This window comes from Dermacentor albipictus, chromosome 8 (genome assembly GCF_038994185.2).
Source record: "Dermacentor albipictus isolate Rhodes 1998 colony chromosome 8, USDA_Dalb.pri_finalv2, whole genome shotgun sequence".
NCBI classification, from domain to species: Eukaryota; Metazoa; Arthropoda; class Arachnida; order Ixodida; family Ixodidae; genus Dermacentor; species Dermacentor albipictus.
In genome coordinates this window covers 664,425-679,297 of record NC_091828.1, presented here as the reverse complement: position 1 = coordinate 679,297, position 14,873 = coordinate 664,425, and the positions used below count along the sequence as shown (strand labels likewise).

The window sequence follows — 14,873 nt, the reverse complement described above, 5'->3', positions numbered from 1 at the left end:
CCAAGGTAACATTGTTTGCCGTAGCTTGGATATACCAAGATTATTTTTTGCATTCTGCCTAATTACATAATTAGTTATGCAACTTCTCAAATATTATAATTGGATGAGAAGTGACAATCAATAAACTATAAAGCTACATGAAAATATTCCGATACAGCTTCCTGCTGCTCAGTACGTGCTACATTAAAGCGTTTTTCCACGCATGAAACAAGCCTGCAAATATATGCAAAGTGCCTCAAATGGCAGTCGCATGGGAAAAATCTTAGCTCTTTGCACGGCTATGTTGTGATTTAACTGTAATAAATTTAACTGAGCTTTCCCTTCCAAGTAACAAACTGCGGCCAAATTCAGAAAGCTTTTCTTTTGTAGGAGCTCCTTGCCACATTGGCTCTTAACTGATTTCGAGAACTATCCTGGCATAGGAGCTCTTTGTGAACAGAGGTGCCCAGTTTGAGCAGAAATCACTTCTGGCTTGTTCTTGCAAGGCAGCTGTTACACCTTGCGCATTGTTTGCCAAGTTGGTTTGCTTGTTACACCGAAGTTTCCTCTGCCCCAGAGAGAACAAGCATTTAATCTAGACTGACGACACAGAAGGCCGAAACAACCAATGGTCACGCGTACTGTGGAGGAATGCTTTCATTGGACGCTTTCCGTTTGAAGCTACTGGACAGTCAACACAGTGCTTCCACTTGGGAATGTATTGGTACACGAACCACGGCATAAAATGCTCGACAAACAACGCAGCTGGGATGTAGAGAGGCAGCACTTCAATAAAAAAAACCAAAAATCAATCCTTCACAACACCGCGGAAGCACACTTTCACCAAAGCTCTTTCGTCAATCCTTTGGGCACTAGAGAGAGAACACTCGCGAGAACAGCGCCAAGCACAGAAATAGAGGCGTATCGAACCCTCTTTGAGCGTTGCAGCAGCGTTATCGCGCGTCTGTTTACATGGCCCGCAATCGCGGGCATACGGCGACATCGAAGAAGGAAGACTCCAATCGCTCGAGGAACTCGCGATGCGGCGTAATCGAGACCCGGGAGGAAAAGTGGCGGCGAGATGCAAACGACGCGGCAACGTGTTTAATTTTTTCTTGCTCCCCTTCCTTCGGCGCATTTTGCGTCCCGAAGCTCTCGGCTGGGTCGGCGGCGCGCTGACCCATCTACAACAGAATACCGCTCCGACGAGTAGAGCGAGATTAAACGGTGAAGCTGTGCTCGCGTTTCGTGCATCGCCAAGAACAATAGACAGACGACAAGTTCATCAGCCACTTTCTCCCCTGCGTGAGCAGACGATCGTTTCGGCGTTCATTCGAATGCGGCCACGACCGACTCGCAAAGCGAGAATAAAAATAATGCGATTCCCGCGATGCCCGATGCATAAACAGCTTCACGATTTGCATTTATCGGCTCATTCCTAAAAACTAGGTTATGACGAAGAGGGGCCACAATACCTGCTCGTCATGCTGCCTGTTGATCAATGCCGAGTGACACAGCAGCAGCAGCGGAACGCCGAAGGAGACTCCACCATGGTCACTTCAACGTCGAAACATGCGCACACAACTCGGGCGCGCATTCGTCGGCGAATCGGCAGGTAGCCCACTCGGGAAAGTATCTCGGCACTGTGTCACAGGCGCGCGATTCACGTGTTCCTTCGGCGGCAATCGAGGCTGTCCGTACTAATTGGTCAGGCGCACGACATTAGCAAATACACTTTTCGACCTCCTTGTAGACGGTCAACCGCTGTGCTTGTCAAAAACGATCGTCGCTGCCGTCGAAACACCTGCATGAAAGCACTTCACGCCACGATCATTCCGATAGGTCGCCAAAACAGAACGTTGGTGGCACTGGGAAGTCGCGAAATCGAGCGACGCGCAGCTTCCCAGGAGGTTCCGGGCAAAACGCGTGTTTCAGCCTGCCTCGTGCAAATGGAGTCGTGCCGTACGCGTTCGCTGCCGACTTCGGGCCGCACTGTTTTCGGGGCGTTTTGGTTGCGTCCGCGGATCCTGGATGCGCCTAGCCGACGTCCCACTGCGAGTAGATTATGTTTCCAGTGGGCAAACACGCTGAAATCCCATCAGTCTGGTAATTAATCGAGGCTGATGTGGAAATAGCTGATCTTATATTTATACTGAGAGCCATCTTGCTTCAAATGCCAGATATACCAGGAGGGGGAACTCCCATTGGTCCGCGGCCGGCGTAGCCTCAAAACCGGGGGCTGCCACGCACCGTAGATGGCGCGAAACTCGGTCAAGAGTGAACGATTACCAGTGGCGCTAGTGATTACTCCGCATCAAGAAAAAAACAGCAATCAACATGTAATTTTTAATCAATTTTCAGACAAGATGGTACCAATATTACTCGTAGAAGTATCTCTATAGTTCTGAATTAAATTATTTATAATATTGCACTCGTAATGTCCAGTCAATGCAGACTAGGCAACATCCAGATGGCAATCGCCAAATCCGCCTAGTTGTCTCTTTCACCGCCTATAGGTGGCGCTACTCGAAATTCAATATGGCGGTCGTTAAGGGGATCGTGTAGACGCCACCGGTTAGTGTACACGCTGCATCGGATCGCATAGTGTTTCCGACCGCAGCGTGGTATTGTCATGTCTTCATTTCAAAGACCACTGACTCTGGGATGTATTATGACCCACATCGGGGGTTCAGAAACGCGTGTTCGGTGACTGGTTGAAGGGGAAGAAGTGTTGAACGCAGGACACATCGTTTGCTGCGGCTTGAAAGAATGCACAGACTCGTCGTACACCGTCCGAAGATTGTGCCTGCAAACATAACAAGTGCGGCAGAAATGGCTCGAGCTGTGGTTCGAATTTAGGAGCGACGAAACCATAAAGATGGGTACATGTGCTATTTACTGGCTTTGCTTTTTGTTTTTTTCTTGCGAGTCCCTCGCCGAATAGCCTTCAGTGGCCGCACTTCAGGAAATTAAAACAGCTCATTGTATTTACTGCGGAAGCGTGAGCGGGCCCCAGCGCTCCGTGAGAATGAATAGCTTGCTGCTGGTCCGTGTGGCTTGGTGTACGTGTACTACATATTCGGTCATCCACTCTTGGTTTGAACACGCGATCACATGGCTGCGCTCTTCAGCCTGCAAGTGCGACCGACACTTGTGCGTTTCCAGGCAGACTGGTTTATGCGTAAAGGGACCACGAGTTGCTGCTTCACGAAGTCTGCATTTTTGCTACGATGCGCGGCTGTGAGCACGGCTACACGCTAAGAGGGGCCCCGTGTACTGCCGCGGCTTCGGAGTCGGAACCCTTGCCTCGCGTTGCCTGGCAAACTATGCTGCCTTTATCCGCTAGTAAACAAAGGGTATTCGCTCGCATTCATTTGCTAAAGCATCGTCTATGCAGTCGTACAGCACATGGAAAACGTTTAATGATGCCACAAAACTGATTTCATCGCCGTAGGCGCATTACATTGATTTGGTCATTCTCCGATGAACCGTAGAACTCGATTCGCGTGCCCACACCTCAACAGTGGTTCTTCCAGTACTTACTTGAAGATTTTTTTTTTTTCTTTTGAGCTCAGATGCGAAAAGCCGCTAAGAAAATACTGCACGACGGCAGCGCGAAAGGAAAAAAAGATAAACAGTGACACGGGAGAAAGAGCAATACATCACGTTTATTCACATAACATGAAGAGTGCCTCCAATGCACTGTCCTGCATTGGAGCAACAATTTTTTTTTTCTTACAGGGCCACTGCTCTTGCAAAGCAGGCAAGCAAGCAGGCAATACAGGCTGTGAGCCGTACCTGATTGTGCAGCATATCCTCACCAACCAGCATGCACAAATGTTTGAAGAACTTCTCTTCTATGAAGTCGCATTCAGAGACTGGGACAAGTTAAGAATTTGCAGAGCTGATATGAACCATATGAGTGCTCAGCTAGCAAAATTTTATAAGGACATGGTTGCTGTGAGCTCAGCAGAAGCAGTTAGAATTTGTGCCGAGACTGCTGGGCAAAATAATACACAGTTGCAAAGAGAGCGAATGCTCAGAACAACAGGAAGCAAGTGCCACACATTGTAGATTTGTGCCATCAATAACACACAGCTGGCAAAACAAAATTGAAAAACTGCTGACGCAAAACTTCCAAGGAAACGACGCCACGAGATAGGGCAAGGCGTGCGAGAAGCCAGCTCTCGAAGAGTATGCACTTAACACATTGTTTTCGTGACAGGCTTCCCAATGCGCAATTTCACTGCCCACTCCTTTTTCATTCGTTCGTCGCAAGGAAACGAGTGAAGGCGTACCTCGCCTTTGACTGCACGGCGTGTGCACTGAGGCACACAGCCCATTTTGTTGCTCTTGTACGTCTTGCCCATTTTATCAAACACGTAACCCGTCAAAACAGTGTCTCTGCGAAAGGCAACATGTGTCTCAGCTGCGTAGGTCACTGCAGAGCTCTGAAATACCGCTGTAAAAAGCGATCCCAATCAAATACAAAACAAAGGCTCCAGCGCACCGCACTAACTGAACACGGGCGACGCGGGTACGAAACGCGGGCATCCCCTCGTTGAGGTTTACGACGGCTGCCGCATGGCGTCGCTACCATCTGTGAAAGTTGCGATAGAAGGTTTTAGTTGGGCATGGTTGGGCCGCGTGGTGCGACTCGTGATTTTGTTGTGGAAGTGTGGGAATCGCTACGTTTAAACCATGAGGAAAAAGCGGTCAAAGAACCCACCGAAGAAAATTCATTTAGTTTTCGATGAACGAGAGCGCCGGTGAGTGCAAACCACTTCCCGTGACCTGTCGAAAAGTTGCACGAAAAGTTACGCGCGTTGAAATGTTTGTTGTCATCTCTGCGCCAAATATAAGATGTAGCAATACTTACCTTGATATAACGTGTTACCGGTTTGCGACTTTGCTTGCAGCATTATGTGATACTATCAATACGTCCCGTGCGATTTTTGTTTTTCCTTTCTTTTCTTTTTTTTACGATATGCTCGTCCGCTTGGAAACACGGTGATTGAATTAGCTAAAGTGTGCCCTCGTAGCGTCGGCATTGCTCGATCGTGACAGCTGTCGTCGGACCTTAGCAGTTTCGCTTTTCATTGCCGTCTGCTTCGAACCCTTTTGGCGTATTGAGCACGAAGTGTAAAATCTAATTCGAGTGCGCTTGAAGGTTACTTGTAGCAGTCCGTTAGCACGTGATAATAATGATCGACAGAACTGGGCGCCGATAGACAAAACAAAGGGACCGGTGGTTAGGTGCTTTGAGACAGAGAAGTATCGGCGGTGACAATAATATTTAAGGGGACGGGAGAGGCGGCCGGCGTATAGTGTTGTCAAGGACAGACAAACTTCGGCACGGGCGCAGTCAATGACGGCTCTGGCGCGAGAGAACGTCCCATCCCAGAATGACATCATGAGAGCAGGGAGGCAGCACAAGGAATTCAGTCGTGTAAAGTACGCCCTGAATAACGATCCTAGCGGTGCATGCAGCTAGGATGGCAGTACGTTGTGGCAGTGCGAAGTACTAGGCCAAAAAGTGATGTGGTGACCTTCCTGATCTTACAGCAAAGAGTCTCATGTATGAGTACAAGGCAGCGCCCGTGTCGACAAGCGCGAATGTAACGACTCCTTCAACTTGTATTTCTATAATATTTTGCGGCGATAGCGGAGATTTTGAGCATTTCGACAAGGGCGCAGCTCTTGCCTCCGAACCTGTTGCACTTAGTTTCCCTCGTTGAAAAGCAGGCGACGACGCATCGGCGATATCGAACGGCGACGCGGTGATGGTGAACGACGGCTGCTGAAGTTCTGACGACGGGTCCAGAAGTTGGCGATGAGTTCGAATCAACATCCCGGTGGACTGCAGGTTCGTGTAGATCGACAACGACGTCCGGGCGCGGCAGGCGGCGGCGAGAAAAGCGCGCCACATGTCCCGCGAGATCGCAGGAGCATATCGGCCGATTGTCCCGCGTGCGCCATGGATATTGCGGCCGGAAGTACTGAGGCGGAATTTGAGGCACCGGGAGAAGTGCTGGGCGCGGTGGCGTCGTTGGTCTAGGACACGGCACGACTTCAGCGTACGTCAGCAGTGCGGCACTCGGGGCGGACTTGTGGGCTGGCGGAAAAGCCTCTGCAACCTGCTCGCGGGTGGCCTGCGGCACGGCAGAGAACAATGGTTGGACAGGCTCCTGGGTGAGATGGAGCAGCGAGAGCTGGCGGGCTACCTCTTCACGAATGAAGGCTTTGATTTGAGGCAGCAGAAACCCGTCGTCAGTCTGTCTGGGAGCAGTCACCAAACTGGAAAGGGAGAGGCCACGTGAAGAACAGTTTGACGGGCGAGCGCTCGTTGCTGACATAGCCGTCTTCAATGCTTTTGAGGATTTGTTTGATCTTCTCTTCCTCAGTCATTGTTCGGCTCAATCGGTTGCAGAGATCGATGACGTCTTCGATGTAACTAGTGAAATTCTCACACGGCTGTTGCGCTCTTTGGTGGAGGCGTTGTTCGGCGTGAAGCTTTCGCACGGCCGGACGGCCAAATACCTACACGAAAGCAGTCTTAAAGTCATTCCACGTTGCAATAGTGACCTCATGGTTTCGGAACCAAAGGTTCGCGACATCCACAAGATAAAAAATAATGTTGGTGGGTTTTGTCTGATCGTCCCATTTATTGTGGTGGCTCACCCATTCGTGCGACGAAAGCCAGTCGTCGACATCAGTATTGGCAGTGCCACTGAACACAGCTGGGTCTCGTTGACGAACGGCACCACAGGTGAGTGGTCCAATTGACGAAGAGGGTCGCTCACCGGTGTCGTCTGGCATGGTCGTAGTGGTAGCAGTGGGCAGAGTACAACTCCGGAGTTCCAGGGCGAAGCATTAGGGTACCTCGCACTTCCACCAAATGCTACGAGGTTTATTGACTATTAGCGGGAATTGCAGTTGTGTTGGGTCCAGCGCAGACAGCAGCTAAGCAAATCCAGCCAAGCGCCATCGTGAGCAAGAACAGCGAAAGGAACCCATTGGTCTTGGTCTTTTTCACTTGAAGAGCCATGCGGCCACAGTAACACTTGTGCTATCTTTGTCCTTTCACATAGATAATTTTACAAAACTCATAAATCATTGTTCATGTGCAGAAATGTATCTTACAAGGTAAACGCTATTTCACATTAACTGAGTTTGCTGCACACCTTTTCGAGGGATAAATCTAGGTGCATGTTTTATAATGACAATGGCAACACAACAACTTCGCTTTTAAAGGTGGCTGTAAGATTGTCAGTTTATAAATAATAGTAATTATGAAATGTAAAGTAATGGGATAAAGAAAGATTATGCCATGCCGCTGCAGAGATCACAAACTGTACAGGTTGCTTGGCCGTCACATGATCTGCTCGATCTCTCGTGGCACCTTCTATGTTGGCTGTGTTTGAGCATTGGAATTGCTTGTGTCAAGTCTTGAAAAATAGCACACCCCCAAAAAGCAGCAGAGACTAGGAGGACATCTGCTCCTTCGGAAGCCCAGAAGTCGTCTGGTCTGTCTCCATCAGTACAGACACACTGCAACCTACATAAAAGAGGTGGTACTATCTGTTAGTAGGTGTCGAGGAATCAGCGTGTTTACCATGCCACCTATACATCACGGCTTACTTGGCCGTTCATCAGAGAGTTGTCTGGGTTCCTGTCAGTCTGTCGGCTGCCTCGTGACGGGCATGGCCAGTGCTAACCGTCCTGTGCCCTTTGCAGGGACTTCTTGACTGGCTTTCAGAAGCGCAAGAAAGAACGTCAGAAGAAAGCCCAGGAGAAACTCAAGCAGCAGGCCCAAGAAGAAAAGCGACGCCTGAAGGCCGAGGTGAGACTCTCACCTACCGTGGTGGCATTGCACTGCTGAGCTCAAGGTCACAAGCTTGGCCGCATTCTGATTGGGGCGCAATGCAAGGAAGTGCTTGTGTGCTGTGCATTGGATGCTCTTTAAAGGGACGCTGAATCAGTTTAGATCGATAAAGTACCTTTGAAGATTGATTGACATTGATTTTACAGTTACAGGTTAATTATTAGGACAGAAAGTAGTTGTGAAAGCATTACTTTTGAATTTTGTGGCAATACCCCAGGGCCAGTACATCAGTGTGATGTCGCGGATTGTAAAGTACTTTTTTCGTATTTCAGCCGTTATGGTTTAGTAAGTGTTCTCGAAACTTGCCGAGTTGAGCTTTTGGCATTTTTAGAATGCAGTGCAGTCCATTTTTACTGAAAGAACTTGACTGGGCCTGAACAAGCAACATGAAAATCTGCAGTGTCACGCAGAGCTGGTGTGGGAACTTCGAGACAACACTGCCGCCACCCACGTCTCATTGTTGCATCAGCTCACCAGCATCACCATTAGTGTGGCTTTTGTGTGTCAGAACGGTCACTAGCACAGCTCAAATCATTTCTCCTTTTGGTTTCCCTTTAATGAGCCCCCAGTGGGGCTCATTCAGACTTACCAGTGCCTTTCCCTCACCTCCGCAAGCAGCTGCAAAATATGCGCCTACAAGCAGCTACTGGCTGCCACCGCCAGAATAATTTCCCCTATGCGTTTTTTTACTTCTGTAAGCGTTGGCTTCATATGCTTGTGGCTAACCAAAATAGTGCCCTTTGGTGTCCTTTCTTCTTGTTCATTTCACATTGATAGAAACCCAGGAGTTCTTCGAAATGCTCCAATATCCGAGTAGCATGCATTTTTTGCACTCTGCTCCCACCCATATACATCCACCAGAGCCTGGAATTAAACCAGGCACCTTGTCAGCAAGAGATAACTGGAATGACTGAACTACCACAGGCATAACACATGCATGCGCGAAACTTGCAGGTGGTGGCCATAGTGATCCTAGGCAGGTTTCACCTACTGTGATCAAATGCAAAGCTGTGAAAAGTAGCTTTGGAAGAAGGCAGAATGAGCGTGAACTATGCTGTGCATATGCCTGTCAGTGCTGCAAGCAATGATCATGCACTAGAACGCAGCATGGGTTCCTGCTTGTGTCAAAGGTGGTATAATTCACCATTATGAAGGAGCTTTTATGGTGCAGAGAAGCCATTTTGGATTTGCAAGTTGCCTTTCCCGTCTGACAGATATTGGTTATACTATTACTGGACATATATTTCCCAATTTTAGGATGGACAATGTGTGTTTGTACCGGAAGCTTTTTCTGTACCTTCTCTGTACATCGTACATATATTGTTTGGTTTCGTATTCACATTCGCTCTACATGATCGAAGTGCTGCACAAAGAGTAGGGTAGGTCCAGTCAGGAAAGCAACTCCCTTTGCAACGCTCCTTGGGCATTTTTTGAAATGCCTACACAAAAATTAAAATAAATCTCCAGTTACTCTCCCGTTTCCCAATCACCAGGACACAAAACAATGTGCAATTTGTTGATTTGTGTATCTCTGCCAATTTCAATTTACATTTCTGTTTACTCTCTTTCCTGTGCAATTCTGAATTCGAGACAGCGCAACAGTGCACATTCCGGTGCAGTAATCTGGGGACTTATTTACTGGATACTCTTGCTTCTAACGTGCATTTGCTTAGGTACTGTGTAGGGAAACGCACTTTATACCCCTGTCGCACGGCAGATCTAATGACATTTACAGTGAATGACATTCACTGATAGTGCCATTTCTTTGCAGTCACACGGTAAAACGTAATGACATTCATCGAAAGTGACATTTACAAACGAATGAGTTCTCCAAACTCATTTGCATTCGTTTTCAAACCGAATGTGTATCCTCGACACCACGAGTGTACCAGTGTTTCACAAACAGTACATGCTTCTTTTTTGTTTAACAAAAAATGACTATTATTCGATCAATTTTATTATCTAATTATTACTTTAACGACATTGAAGTCCATCACACGCTTAATTACAGAAATTACAGAAAAATGACTATTAATCCACTAACTAGACAGCCGTCTTTAGCTTTTGCTGCAGCAGTCGTGTTGCTTCGCACCAGAGCATCAACCGCGGCCACTTCAGTTGAGCTGACATAAAAGCATGTGCGTGTTTTCCTGTGGCACGTGCCAAGAATGAGGATATTAGGAGCCCGCATGCTCATCAGAACGGCGATGACATGCAACTGCCATTCTCGTTGTACTTTATCAGATGTAACGGACACGACCATCGTGCTTTTCGCCATGTTGCTTGCCTTATCTTTGGCCTGGCTTGACTCTACTTTGTTGGCAATGTCGACAATTTGTGATCGAACGCTACGGTGTCAAAGAGACGATCACATATTCCACTGGAATTTAGCACATTGGAAAATAATTATTGGACAAAAGTGGCTTTGGGTCCCTCCTCAGGTCTGGGAGAGTTGGGAGTGCTCCACTGACTTGACGCTTGCTTGGTTTCTGGCCATACCCATTAACACCAACTCGCATCACTTGTAATGACTTTGTTCAAAAAGTTTATATCAGTTTCAGTCTATGTTTTCAAGCCGTGGGACACATTCATGCGCATGGTTTTTTTTTTGCTCCTGTATGAGAAGGCGTAGAAAAAGTTTGTCGGAAACACGCCTGACATGCAAAACCTGCCTCAAAATCTGGTGGCACAAGCTCCAACTCACTCCTGTCTCTGTTAAAATTTGGCCAGTCATGAAACGACAATCCTCGTTGATTATTCACGGATTTTTTCAATGTTCGCCTCCTATCATGACATTGCAGGGCATCCAGAACAAGGTTGGTCTTCAACACTCATCTTACTATGTTTAAGGTGGTAGGCCACATAAAAAAGTCAATTTTTTTCATGAGTTCAATTTCTTGCTTTTGGTGGTTTCTGTACGCCCAAACATTCAGGAATATGTAGCAACAAAAACTATTCTCCTATGATCATTAGTTCCGGAGTTACAGTACATTTTCCGTACCACGCCATCATATTCCAAAACCGAAACCAAAACCACATTGCATGGATTCAATAAGTAAGTGTTTTTTCGTCTAAATTATTATTATTCAAAATACTTTCCAAATTTTATTATGATTGAAAAATTGATGTCGTAAAACATATTTTTGCGTTTGTAAATTATTTCTAACTCAAGAAACGGCCACAAGGTGGACAAAGGACACTCGTCGCATTGCTCGTAAAATATCTGTTGTTTTGTTTACCTTGGTGGCTACATCAGGCTTCGTTATTCGCGTATTTCTCAAGTGCTAGAGCAACTACGGCAGTCATGTAGACCACATTCCGACCAGCATGGCGAAATTCAGAGCAGGCAAAACAAGGAAGCACAAGTTTGCTGGGAATCAACACATGCCAAAGAGGCTCTCTTCGAACACAGTAGACGCGGGTGTTTCGGCAACTGCCAAGACGCTTGGGGACATCGCAAAAGCCTACGAAGCTCCGCTAGAGGATTCTACGTTCCAACGAAACAAGGTAATGGACATTTCTATCCTTTCTGGTGTGTATTTTCATCTCTGGCATGTAGTGAATGCTTGAAGACGTCACTGAAGCTCAAGGAACGCTCGGAACGAGGAATATGCTCTACTCGCACACTCGTGTGTACTGATTGTGGGTTCGAGCTTGTATTCGATACGTCGAGAAGAGTGATGCATGGCAATGGGAACAATGTTCATCTCATTTACGCAATGCGCCAGCTAGGACAAGGGTGTGCAGGTGTGGAAACATTTTCTAATGTGCCGAACAAGTCTACCCCTCCACGTCACTTTGCCTATGACACTGTATCGTCTCGGCTTTCTGCTGCGGCTACAGAAGTGGCGTCCAAATTGATGATTGATGCTGCTGTGGAAGTTAGTAGTGTTGTGGGGAGTGTCGTGTGTAGCGTTTCAGCTGGTGGAACATGGCAAAAGCGTAGACATTCATCTTTGAACCGCCCTGTATCAGTGATTTCTGTTGACACAGGAAAGGTTATTGATACTGAGGTCCTTTCTAGATCATGCAAGTATTGCAAAATAAAAATCAAGTTGAACCTAGAAAGGGCTGAGTACCATGAGTGGAAGGCAAATCACACTTCCCGCCAAGCAAATGAAGGCAGTGCCGGCACTATGGCGACGGTTGGTCTATACTGAATATGTGAAAGGTCAGAAAGAACCAGAAGCTTGAGGTAGCTGCAATATTATGGTGATGGGAATACTAAGAGTTATGCAACTGTGAAAGATATGTATGGAAAGAACAGTGTGCAGGTACTTGAATGCATTGGGCATGTCCAAAAGCGCATTCGCTGCCGCCTGAGAAAACTCAAGACAGTGTGCGGACTTGGAGGTAAAGGAAAGCTCCCAGATGCCCTCATCGACCACCTGCAAAACTATTATGGCATCGCCATAAGAGCTAATGTGGGGAACCTTTCTGCAATGAAACAAGCTACCCTAGCCAGTCTGTTTCACTCCAGCTCTACAGACAAGCTCCTGAGACATGGCCTGTGCCCACTTGGACTGCAAAGCTGGTGTGGGTACTGAAGAGTAGAAGCAGTCGGCCAAGGAAGTGTGCAGGAAGCAGGGCTTTGAAACGACATGCCTAAAGCGAAAACAGTGTACAATGATTTGTGTTCGGATGAACTTCTGATGAAGTGTCTGCATGGAAAGACACAAAATGCAAATGAGTGCTTCAACGGTCTCATACGGCAGCGGGCTCCCAAGGAGGTCTGCGTAACTTTGCCTACAATATTGTTTGCCTTGAATGATGCTGTGGCACACTTTAATAGCAGTGTTAGCACCCTGGAAGTCCTCAGGAAAACTTGCATCGCCTTAGATCAGCAGTGCATCCAGAATGCTTAGCGCAAGTCAACTGACGGAACAAAAGTGGCCAGGAAGAGAAGACGAGCAGCTACACAAGCTAAAGGAGACTCTAATGCATCTCGCGGGGGACCCAGCTATGAACCTGGTGCATTTTAGGTCTCTCTGTAGTGTTTTGCACATTTTTCGCTAGGTCTGAAAACTTGAAAAGTTTTTCTCGAAACAAGATTTTTCTCCAGCTCATGTGGCCGAAACTTTCATAACCTTTTTCTGGATCTGTATTTCCAACTGAAATTTTATATGCTCATTTCCAACATATTAACACGTGTACTTATCGTTATCAGGCAACCACGTTTCGCCGCCTAACAAATGTAATCGCACAGTGTGGGACACGCCTGCGATAATCCGAAGTTTCTGGAAAGTTATCGATGCTTCTATCCACTGTCTGTTGGCACCGAACCTTATGTTATCTGATTTCATCACTTGACGCGAATGGTGTAGAACTTTGTGGAAGGCACGCGGGTCCGAATGGTTAGTCTGAAACATTCGATGACTGCTCTATAAAAGCGAACGTGCTTGACCCGCTGATCAGATTTTCGACGATCGCCGACCGTGTTCGTCGCTATCGTTGTGCTCTAAGTGTAGCCTGTTTTTGTGGGCACAAGTTCGCCCAATAAAAGTTAGTTTTGTCTTTCACAGTATTGCTACTGTGTTCTTCAGCGTCACCGCCACGTGACATTATATACCTGTGCAATGAACCAGAATAAAAGAAAGTGATGCAATACCTTTGAATTCAGAGCTCATTCTGCAAGGAGGTTCAGTAAAACTGCCTTTTTCTCATTTTTTTAACATTACTTCATTAATATTTATTCAGGGTGTCTACCAACCGGGAAAACCGGGAATTCTCAGGGAATTTGAACAGTCTGGAAAAACTCAGGGAAAACTCAGGGAATTTGTGCTTCTATCAGGAAAAATTAGCTGTAACTTTATTGAAAGGGAACGAAAGTCGTGTTAATGCTGGCTCCAGTAACAGAGGAATCGCAACGAATCGTCATTGACGCCGTGTCATCGGCACGATGTATTGCCAGAGTAGTTAACGACCGATTTTCTAGACGCCCGATTTTTCGGACACGCCCGATAATTTGTACGGTTTTGCGGCACCACCACGTACTCCATATCGTCAACGTATATTGCCCTGACTGCAGGTCTGAAATGGCATTAATCAAAGCCGCCACCGCCGCTATTTTATCTCGCCGCCTCGAACCGGCACTCTCGCAGGCAGATCCGCTGGCAGCCGTAACCACCACCGTGGCAACGTTAGGCCTAGATGTCTCTATGTTCGCTATTAAGCTTCTTGCCGTGCGGTGCCGTGTTTTTCATTGAAAGAATTCGCCGCTATCACCAATGGCACCGACTCCGCCTTTGTAATCCTCGCGATTGGCCTTGAAGCTCGCAGAGCACAGCGCGTTGCGTAATGCCAGTCTCCGAAAGTTAGCTTCGCGTCAGTACACTATTGTTAGGCGATGAAGCATAACAAGCGTGGGAAGGGGGCAATTGTCACGGGACACAGTATGTATTCCTTAATTACACATGCGTGCACCCCGTCTCCTGTCACAGTACAAGCCCTGATATGCCTAATAAGCGTACTGGCAGGTCTTCAGAGCTTTTTCAGGCGTGCCTGTGGTAATTTTAGCCCTTAAAGGCAGTTAAAGAAATGCATTATTTTTTTCAGACTGCCCGTTTTTTTTTTCAATTTTTTTTTTGCGGCCCCTCGGAAGTCCGAAAAATCAAATGTTGACTGTACAACTGACCAAGAGGATGCTTCAGATGATCCATGTGGTGAAAGCGTGGTAGAAGGAGGATGAGAACAGAAAGGACCGACGCACTGAGGAATTAACGGGAAAGAAGGGTGCCGCCGCCTTTTTGAAGGAGCTTGAGCTAAAAAAACTAAGTGTTGGCTGACGCTGAGACACAAGTCTCCCTCATCCAAACTAAAATAAATTGTTTAAGCAGTGAAACCCAACACTGAGATGTTGTGTACGGGCTGAGAGTATGTCAGGACAGTTGAGGTTGACTTCCCAGCTGCTGAGACAACCTTAGTTGTGGCAAAGTTCAGGACCTCATACAGATTAGCTTGCTATCAGTTGATAGAAATAGCTGATGTTAGAAAATATTTAGTTATGTAT

The 14,873-nt window shown here is 47.1% G+C and overlaps 2 protein-coding genes and 1 pseudogene across 11 annotated transcripts in view; 2 read left to right on the top strand and 1 right to left on the bottom strand.

The window, feature by feature from the left end:
- Positions 1–2,167, bottom strand: part of Hel89B (histone acetyltransferase 1) — a 506,945-nt gene extending 504,778 nt beyond the window's left edge. For 5 of the 6 annotated variants that reach the window (XM_070523038.1, XM_070523033.1, XM_070523034.1 and 2 more), the window contains exon 1: positions 1,455–2,167. Coding sequence is in view for 3 of the 6 variants with exons in the window: in XM_070523033.1 (XP_070379134.1) it covers positions 1,455–1,465 (11 nt within the window). In the remaining 3 variants the exon portion in view is untranslated. The remainder of the gene's footprint in view (positions 1–1,454) is intronic. The other variant, XM_070523039.1, reaches the window with a different exon arrangement.
- A 2,429-nt stretch (positions 2,168–4,596) lies between these two features.
- Positions 4,597–14,873, top strand: part of vito (nucleolar protein viriato) — a 56,742-nt gene continuing 46,465 nt past the window's right edge. For 2 of the 5 annotated variants that reach the window (XM_070523028.1, XM_070523025.1), the window contains exons 1-2: positions 6,163–6,295; positions 7,717–7,822. In XM_070523028.1, coding sequence (XP_070379129.1) covers positions 6,177–6,295; positions 7,717–7,822 — 225 coding nt within the window. In that variant the 5' untranslated portion in view covers positions 6,163–6,176. Of the gene's footprint in view, positions 4,749–5,040; positions 5,434–5,500; positions 6,296–7,716; positions 7,823–14,873 lie in introns of those variants that run through there. The other 3 variants (XM_070523027.1, XM_070523026.1, XM_070523029.1) reach the window with 3 other exon arrangements.
- On the top strand, positions 11,192–12,846 carry LOC139048647 (uncharacterized; annotated as a pseudogene).